General features: G+C 36.8%; 1 protein-coding gene across 1 annotated transcript in view; it reads right to left on the bottom strand.

Annotated features, from left to right (window-relative positions):
• Positions 1-4,714: 4,714 nt before the first annotated feature.
• The window catches only part of TTC27 (tetratricopeptide repeat domain 27), a 126,976-nt gene continuing 121,750 nt past the window's right edge, over positions 4,715-9,940 (bottom strand). Inside the window, exons 20-22 of the mRNA XM_005416251.2 lie at positions 8,710-8,821; positions 8,030-8,130; positions 4,715-4,959 (exon numbers count right to left, since the gene is read on the bottom strand). Of these exons, the coding sequence (XP_005416308.2) occupies positions 4,837-4,959; positions 8,030-8,130; positions 8,710-8,821 (336 nt within the window). The 3' untranslated portion in view covers positions 4,715-4,836. The remainder of the gene's footprint in view (positions 4,960-8,029; positions 8,131-8,709; positions 8,822-9,940) is intronic.

Below are 9,940 nucleotides of genomic sequence, written 5' to 3'. Positions count from 1 at the left end.
CCTTTTCTTGCCTTAACAAGGGAATCAAAAGTGCCAAGGAAAAAGTGTGAGTGAAAGGACAAATGCTATAACAATAGTAAAACAAACCAAACTAACATATCCATCATGATAGCTGCTGCTGACAGCTTTCTTTGTTTAAAGAGCAGAAACAAATTCACTTCAGCTACAGCATATAAGCTGCTCCCAAAAGCAAGGCTGTCTCCATTTTCAGTAAGGAATTCTAAGAACATGTTGTTAAGTTACCCATTTTCAACTCATTTGCTGAAAACCAAATACTATCACTAATAATGATTAGACCTTGGTCTTTGAAGGATGCTAATAGCTAAAAAGAGAACCCTGTGCTACTACACTCAACCCATAAAGGATAACTCTTTTATTAGTGTAGCTGAAGAGTTAGTAGAAATGTTTGTCTAATGAATGCAGCTACTATATTTGAGCACATGGCTGAATAAGCTACTGGTTGATTGAAACCTATCTATTTTTAAGTACTCCCGAATGCTGCAAAAACTTGCCCTACTGCAATATTACATTGATTTTTGTATAAATGTAAATATTTTATTGCCAGTAACTTGTGAAATTCACCTTATCTGCAAGTCATATGCCTGAAACACATCATGTAAAATGTACAGGAATGACTTTCTTACATCTGGTCAGATTTCTAGTCTCTGTAATGCATACAGCTTTCATGAGATGTACCTTTCTGTAAATGTACCTCTTACATCTTCAGAATTAATAACTGTTTCTGTATCAGACACAAGATTCTATACATGTGTGTGTGTGCTTGTTTATACATGTACACATATAAGCTTACAAATATATAGACACAATAAAAACAAAAAATTAAAATAATTTTTTGAAATAATTTTTGAAACACAAAGCATTTAGTCTGAGTAATCACACCAAAAACAACTCCATACTGTTGATGGCAATCTTTTCTTCTTTACAGTAATGTATTTCCTATCAAATTCCAGTTTATTTTTAATTTCAGAGAACCCAAGTTGTACCCTATCAGCTGTTACCTTTATTTTGTATGCACTCCTGGTATAGAGCTGTGCATGAATGCAGATGAAGAAAAAATTAGGTACTTGTATATTATTTTAATTTGTACTCCTCTGGAAATAGAATGAGTTTGTTTAGCTTCCTTTTATCTCCTGAAATACATTATGTCCATCTGTACTGTCAGTCACTGATATTGAGACAGAAATACTGAACAGAAGAGCTAAGTCAAAATAATTTCAAAGAGACTTTACAGCTTCTCCAAAATATGGTAAAATTAATATCTGGGGTTTTTTTCTGTCTTATTTATTTTGAAGGAGCATAGTTTTAACCAATGTGTGTACACATGCAAAAGCTGATCTTGTAAATGTGTCCACTATATTTGATAAAAAACATGCATAATTTTTAGAACTGAAAAAGTATTTAAAGCTTTATTTATTTTCATAGTTTTAGTACAGAGCTCTGCATGAATGATGGGTGAGAGCTGCCTGCCTTTCTGAATGTACCGGTCAGCGTGGTGGAAGAACACTGAGGACAATGTGACACGGAACACAACATTTACCGGCCTGTACTTGGGATGACCTGCCTGAGTCAGTGTGGCCCCACCAACCCTAAGAACATTCACTTCAGCTCATGAGTAATGTCCCAAACCCAACAAAACTTCTACTAACACACCCAGCCTGACACAGCCCAGTGGGTGAATCAGATCTTCCCTAGGTTCTAACCACCAGGGGCTGAAAATACATCATGTGTTGAACCATATTAGGTCAAAGACATAATAACAAACCCTTTTAGACCACAGAAATTAATTCTTTTTCATACATCATGCTTCCTGGCTTATACTCATCTTCCAAACTTGGAGACGGTTGCTTTCCCTGTCTGGGTTGGTAGAAGTTGAAAGATCTAGACTCATCTGTTTTACCTCCATGTCACACCACATTAATGGCAGACAGACATCAAAAGGGGGAAACCCCAATACTTCTAAAGTCAGAAAGACAAAAAAGAAGGGAAAAGTACCCAAAGTTCTACCCAAAGTGAACTGTAAGCCATTCCTGCAACATACTTCTTAATCAAGTCCATGCCACACTAAATAATAATATGTATGTACAGCATGTGCTGTACATAGAACTTTGAAAATAACAGAGGGGTTATAGAGGTATTTGCAAATGTGACAACTGTATCAGGAAAGGACTATACAGTTTTGCTAAACTCTCAAGGATTCTGCAGCTGTCATGAAAATGATCCAAGTAAGAAGACAAATGCTTCCCATAAGATGAAGAGCTGAAAAGTCTGAAGTCTGTTTAGGAAATGATTCTTCCTCTTTCAATACTAGCCAGATTTTTTTTGACAGCCAGAGCTTTTATAGAGACATTGTCTTCATGACAATGGTCTCCTAAAGCTATTCTGAACCAAATACTGCTGGCATGAACACAGAAAAGTAGTGCCACACAAAACTGACATGGTTTTTTTGTGTCTGGAAAGTTTAAAAAGGCCTGTGATGATCTCCAAAGAAACTCAAAGTATGGGCTCACCTTGTACCTGAGGAAGATGAAAACATCACCAATTCACAGGAAGAGGTAGCAAGTACATACCTGGTAGAGAGATTTATCTACATCAGGTGTTCAGTCTCATGGATAAAGTGGCAGAGGTCTTCTGGCATCATCTGCCCTGAAAAGCCAGACTCCTTAATGGTGAGTCAGCTCCTGCCTTGCCATCTTTCACACCATGTATATTGTCTGTACATATTTCAGTTGTGTATTTGTAAGTCTCTGCAGACATCTCCCCTTTACTACATTAATTGTGACAGGAAAACTGATGTACTGTCACAACACTAGTCATCCCCCTCTACAGGAACACCCTGTCTGCTGTCACCAGGCTTTCCCTGTATTAGGTGAAAGACAAAGCTGCTTGCACTTCATGCATCTACTAAGACAGGGAGGCACAAATGGGGAAAAGATCTGTGCTCAGAAAACATGTGAAGTACTATAAGAGCAGAAACTACTGAAAGAGCAGAATGACTTTTTCACTTGACCACCTTAGGCAAAGAAACAGGAAGAATTTTCAAAAGAACACAATCAAAAGGAAAAGGACTTGAAGGCTTTTCCGCAGACTCTTCTAATATTCCACATGAAGTGTTAACTTCCCATCCATCTTTTTTAAATGGTAGGCAGAAACCATTACACAAAAAAAATCCAGCTTCACGCTCTGCACCACTAAACTGCAGCTATAAAAGTGTCTCAGGTAGACTCAACAGAATTATTGTCTTTTAAATCAAGACAACAGAATTCAAATCTCATGTTTTCAAGCTAATAATGGGATATAATTCCAGTTTAAAATTTGCCATAAGATTATTACAAAAATGGAAGATTTTTCTGCCATTGAACTATTCCACTAAACCCCTTCTCCCTAAAAAACTTAGTGCTGGGAATAAAATAATAGTTTTAAAGATAACCTTATTCACTAAGGAAAGTAAGTCACATCAAAACATAATGACGTATCAAAAAGATGGTAGTGGTGCCAGTCTGTCAGAAAACTCTCAGCCTTTTTTTTTTTCAGTCAGGTGGACTCCTCATTACATGTATGAGCAAAATGGAAGCAGCTAAAGCAAATTCACTGTGCAAAAGCTTAAAATGTCTCCTCTCTTTCTGGGCAATTTCAACAAAGAGATGTTTTGGAGGCAGCTGTCCTTCACTAGCAGGTAAACCTATTACTAAGATGGCAATATCTGTGGGAACCTCATGTTTAAATAATGTCAACAAATAGTTTATTCTCCATTCTAAGAAGCCTTACAAAGATGTGCAGCTTTACAATTGTGTCAAGATGGTTTACCCCTTCATGCACCAAAATAACATGCATGTACTGCTGCTTCAAATCAAAATAATTGTTTGGTTTACTTGTACCTGCTGGCTTTCTCTTCAGAGAGAAAATTCTTAGCACAGACTCTACAAAGCAAGAAGACAGACAACACCATTCTCATAGGGAGGAGCAAGCCAAAACCATATATGTGAGGGAATTATTTCACAGAGGTTTCTGGAAAACCCTGAAAAAATCTTATTTTAAGAAGAGCAGTAGCAAAGATGCTGAAAAATGAAACCATGCAAAATAGTCCAGATGAAAATAAGACACTTGGGTCTAGTCAGATGGAAGTATTTTAGATTAGACTGCAGTTTTACTGCTGCCTCAGTGGGGGAAATCCCCCTGCCTATAAAGGCCCAAATGAAGTACCAGTATACTGCCCACAGGATACAAGTTATGTATATTGAACAAACCAATACTGCTTTAAGTAATAACTGTTTGCAAGTCCTAACGCAACAAACAGCCTTCTACTTTAACTGTATTACCTGAAGAACAAAATAGACTAAATTCTTGCTCTCAGGACCCCACCTCCCACCCTGTAAGCAATTAACACTGAATTAAAATGGGAAATTGGCTGGGCTCAGCTCCCACCTCTGCTGCTTGCTTCTTCATCTCCTCCAGACCAGCACCTCCCCTGCTCTCCCCCCCCGGCTGGGGCATCCTCCAGCATCCCAGCACCAAGGTGGATGAAGCAGGCAGAACAAATCCTCCATAATCACCTTACAAACACCAGCAGCTCTCTTCCAGGAAATCTGGGGCTGAAGAACCAAAACATGTAACTTTGTAAGACAGTGGGACCAGGTAAGAAAGAATCTTAAAAGGCAGCTGGAACTTTGAAAAAAGCTGACCACGAGAACAGCACTGTACAGAAATGTGTTTATTGAAGGTGTTGTTGCCTGAGAATTGTTACCATTTCTTCAGCAAAAGTGGTGGCAAAAGAAACATGTCATTATCATCATCTTGTCCCAAAATTTGGTCCATATGTCAGCACTGGTCTCTCAGCTGGTTGCTCAGCTCCTGAAGTTCAGAAATCATGTTGTCCATAGCTGTCACCTCATCAGCTATCTCACTGTGAACTTCATTACTTGTTACATCTATGAAAAGTTGCTGCACAACAAAAATAAAGACTTGTAAGTACTTTATAAATAAATACCTTTAAAGATACATACAGTTTCTCTCCTTCAGGGGAGAGACAAAATACAGGAAGCTCATAATCTCTATACTGCTTTTCATAATTTTGCAAACTATAATGGTATCTCTCTCAAAGAAAAGGCCATTTTGTGGCTAATAAACAGAAGTTATACACACACACATAGACACATATCCTGCATATAGACCTGAAATCTGTGCCACACACCTGATATTGTGCCAAAAGGGTCAAATCTTCCTGTGGATGTGGGGTTTCTGCTCTGACCTGACTGCCTACGGTGACTCCTGATTCCATTGAAAGTAAAAGGACTTTTTCATGAAACTTAAGTTAGAAGAGCATCTCACTTTCTGTCACTGCAGTTTATAAGCCCACCTGCTGATAAATTGGTTGTGAATTTTAATGACCATTTTCCCCAGTGTCATATTCTGTTCATTTTCACCAAAACCTCAAATAAATAACTTTTTCACATATGATGTCAAGGCATGTGTGGAGGCATTCACCTGTGTGCAGCTAGTTATACCAGAGAAAACAAAACACTGCAGAGTAATAAAAACTGTTCTTAAAGACCTTAAGACATTAATAGAAGCAACAACAAAAAAAAAAAAAGGGCAGCTAACTCATGAGCAATCATAATCTTCATCTATTTAATACTGAGGCTATGTGAGGTACCACTACACAGAAATATGGGGAAGGGGGGACACCCAAACAGATGTCTTCCCTTCATTATGTAAAGGGAGAGTGATTCACACTTCATTTGACATAATCACAAAGCCTACATTTAGAGACAAAAACAAACCAAGAAAACAAAAGTTGCCCTGGAGTACATCTGTACATCAGTATATCATCAAAACATAATGGGATAATACAGATATGTATATAAACAAAAATATACTTAAAAGGCTTGAACTAGGGTATTCACTGTGCCTCAAAACAATGTTGTCACTGAAATAAGAAACACTTTATACAACAATAGGAACATATTCATGCTACAAGTACAGAAACTTCTTTCAGCCGAAAAACCTCACACTGGGAGTGTGACAGAAAAATTTGGTGATTTCTGGTAAGACAGGTAAATAAATCAGGATGATATAATTATTTTCTCTTTTTAAATTTTTTTTTCCTCTACACAGTTAGAGAAATCTTTTCAGCTAGAGACAGCCTGGGGAAGTTTCAAGCACCATCATTCTTTGGGCTTTGTGCCCCATGTCTCCCCAAAACAGCGCCCACCTTTCATGCATTGACAAGTGATGTCAGATCCAACTGGTGCATTGGGACAAGGACCAGAAGAGTGCCCACTGTGCTATTTGTCACAGCATGTGACTGCCCAGCAGGCTCTGTACAGAAAAGAGCCCAGCAGCAGCATCTTTCTGATCTGCAGCCTTTGGCAGATTGTGGGTGCTTCATGAGTCTGACACAAACAGGAGCTCAAACATCAAGAGATGGAGATCCTGGAAGCAGTGACATTGGTTCACCTGTTCTACTTCTTTGTTCCAATTGCATGTCCTGACTACAAAAATTTGGAATTTTATCTTTTATCAGTTATTTTCACTGTTCTTTTATTCCTCCTGAAATATTAATTAGTGAGTCTGTTCTTAGCCCATTTTTAAAGCGTTTATTCAGCTGAAATTAAAAATTTAAAAAAATCCTCACACTAATATTGACTCCCAGGGCAGCAAAATGAGATGCAGTCAAGTTTGGACAGACATAAACAGTGCTAAACTGTTTGTGCATAGGATCTGACAGAAGATGACTGAGGTTTTTAAATTACAACATACTTCGAACATTCAATATTATTTCAAATTCAAAGTAGGATGGCATCTTGGATGGGATTCAAAACCAACTTCAAATTCAAATACTTCAATACTTCAAATTCAAAGTAGGATGGCATCTTGGATGGGATGCAAAACCAGTGAGTTCACATAAAATGCTTCATTTCTAATATGACAGTTTTCTCAGAAGTAACAGAAAATCATTAGCTACCAATAATATAGAGGGTTCATTTAATTAGTGCCTTTAAAATAGAGTTTACTAGACTCATATATTATTAATCTTTCAGATAATTCATGATCTTTCATAATATAAACCACCTGGACCTGCATTCATATAATTTATGTCATTTAGTGCTTTCTCTACAGTAATACTCAGTCTATGCACCTTTTTTAAAGAAAACACAATCATATTTTGTGAGTAACAGCAAAAATATTTTGTCGCTTTTTTCAACACATTTGAAAGTCTTAGCTATGCCTGTATCTAAAAGCTGAGTTACAGATCCAGCTTGTGTTTGCTTATGCAACATTCCTAGGCTTTTATCCTTAAAATTAAAGAACTTAAGAGAAAATGAGCCACGTTTAGCACACTGATGACAAATCAACACTTCGTAGCACAAGCACACATTATAAAACTTCAGCTTTGTGATTCATAGTTGCTAACTTCACAGGCAGGAGGAATCCCTCTTTAAGACAAGATGTGTATTTTAATAGAAAAAGTATGATTCAAATACGATGACTTTTTCAAGTAATTGACATCTGAATTGGTAGGGTATCCACAAAAAACAGATTAAAAATTAGTTTTGTCTTTTAATAAATAACTCTTTTTAAAACACTCCAAGTGATGCAAAGGAATCTTGATACATCTGGGTCCTTTCTGCAGGTTTAGATCCATTTTTTTCTGAGACTGCCCAGTTTATCCCATGACTACTTACATTAAAAACAGGTATTTGAAATGACTGATTGCTTTCAAACATTCAAATCTGTTTGCCCAACATTTAAAGTAAAGTTCTACTGTACTCTAAAATGTCAATGCTGTCTCTTAGACTAGTATTGCAATAAAGCCTAGCAGAAAGAAGGGAAATAGAAGTTTACTTAAAACTGGAATCCTCAACAGCATGGAGATGAACATCACCTGATGATGCACTGCAACAGGCAGGTATTATTTGATCTATAATTGATTCAAAACAGAGAAATTCTGGCAACAGAACAAAGATTTCTAGCTTTCAAACAAAAATTCCTACCTTTCAAACATTCCTACCTTTGCCTTGGATGACAAGCCACGTAAGTTGAGCCGAGCTGAAGAAAGTATCTGCAAAGCTTCCTGATGATTAGATTTGTTCTTGCTGCATTTTATAGCCACTAGAATCCAAACACATAAAGATTCCAAAACAAAAAAGCATTGCCACTCTAGCAATAATCTTTAAACAAAAACATTTAATTAAAGAACTTGACACCCTCCACAGACAATTTTAAATGTCATATCCCCCACCAAAACCAAGAAGTAAAAAAAAGCCAAGTAATTTTGAGAAGATAACTCTAAAGACAACAGGTATCTGTATCCTTCTTAAACATAAGTATTACAGAACAAGGAATAATCTTAATAAGTTTCATTAATTTCCTGACTAGCACACTAAATCAAACAATTTATGTGATGATCTGAGGACTGAGATGAACTGCAGATGCATTTTCACTTGTTTTATGAAGTTGCTAGATCATGAAATTAATTGATTCCATATTTACCAGTCATATGTTTACTGACTCACCCTACATAATTTCTGCCTCATTCCAAGTATATTTTTGTATGCAGTATCAGGATGATACTCTCTGTTACAGGACTCCTAATAGTAGGAATAAATATAATAGGTAGAGTATTATTTTGCCACTAAGCTTAATAAATATTTGTTACACTCTTCATGAAAAATAAAAGGGAGAACATACCATGTGCAATCTCTATGGCTCCTTTCACCACTTCCCTAAAAGAAGAAACATCTTTCTCCCAATCACTTGATTGAATTTCACATTTATGTGCCTTAGTGAGATACTGCAGTGACTGCAAGGAGGAAAATAAAAATTATTAGTATGTCAGAAAATCAACTAGGAAACTGAATTAGTTTTAAGTATCTACCAAATTAGTGGTGAATGCAGAAAATGAATCTATCTTTACTATACTTGATTTCCTGTGAGTTGGAGTAGTGTCCTCCTCTGCAGCAGAGTAAGCACCAGCTGTAACACAGATGTGCTTCACCACTACTGCAGATCAAGTATGAGAAGCATATAAAGTAACATCTGTCAAATTTTTATCTTTTAAAAATCTGTCTAGACTGATGGATGTGACCCATGTTTGCCAAGTCATCATAATTAAATGCACATGAAAAACAGAAAAATACTTGCATTCACACTTCAAACAGCAAATTCATATCTAAAAAATTTTAAGTGAATACATCAAAGCTTTCTTCCTGTATATGTAATCTTGGGAAATATGCATTTTATAGATGTAGCTATAAGTTGCCATAGTGCTCTGGTTCCCAGTGTGAACAGGAAAAAAGAATGTAAACAATATGGAAGGAGGATCCCATTAAGGTGAATAAAATAATTTTAGCAAAAGAAATTGATTTTTGCTTTTGAATTTGGTTTTCTTTCTACAGCATCAAAAACATGAAACAAATACATGCCAGAAGTTACATGGCTTAGTTCAATAACAACTCTCCAGTTACCTTTTTCAAGAGTTTAATATAAAAGAATAAAAAAGTTTCAGTGTGGGACATATACATGAGCACAGTAAAGACTTCTGATTGTGAGGGTTGTCACCCCAGAAGCTTCCACCTTCTCTCACAATGGCACAGGTGACTGAACTGCCATGCTGCTGTAAATGGCAATAAAGGGATATTAAGTCAAACCAGAGTGAATTACCTTTTTTTTTTCATAATAACCTAGGTTATAACTGGTAGTAGTTCTGGCAAGCAGAGGCAAGAATTTCCAAGAGAAGGAACAACAGTTTTTACAGCAGTCTGATTTCAGTCTACATGTGTCTGAGCCAGAGCAGCAAATTGAGGGGGGTTGCTGACAGATGTCAAGGAGGGGAAAGAATTCTAAGTCTTGTGGGCTGTTTATTTGCACTTCTGGAACCTGGATTTATCCTGAAAGGAAACAGTTATGAGCTGGGGAAAGT

Source organism: Geospiza fortis, unplaced genomic scaffold (genome assembly GCF_000277835.1).
Source record: "Geospiza fortis unplaced genomic scaffold, GeoFor_1.0 scaffold41, whole genome shotgun sequence".
NCBI classification, from domain to species: domain Eukaryota; kingdom Metazoa; phylum Chordata; class Aves; order Passeriformes; family Thraupidae; genus Geospiza; species Geospiza fortis.
This window is presented reverse-complemented; position numbering and strand designations above follow the sequence as displayed.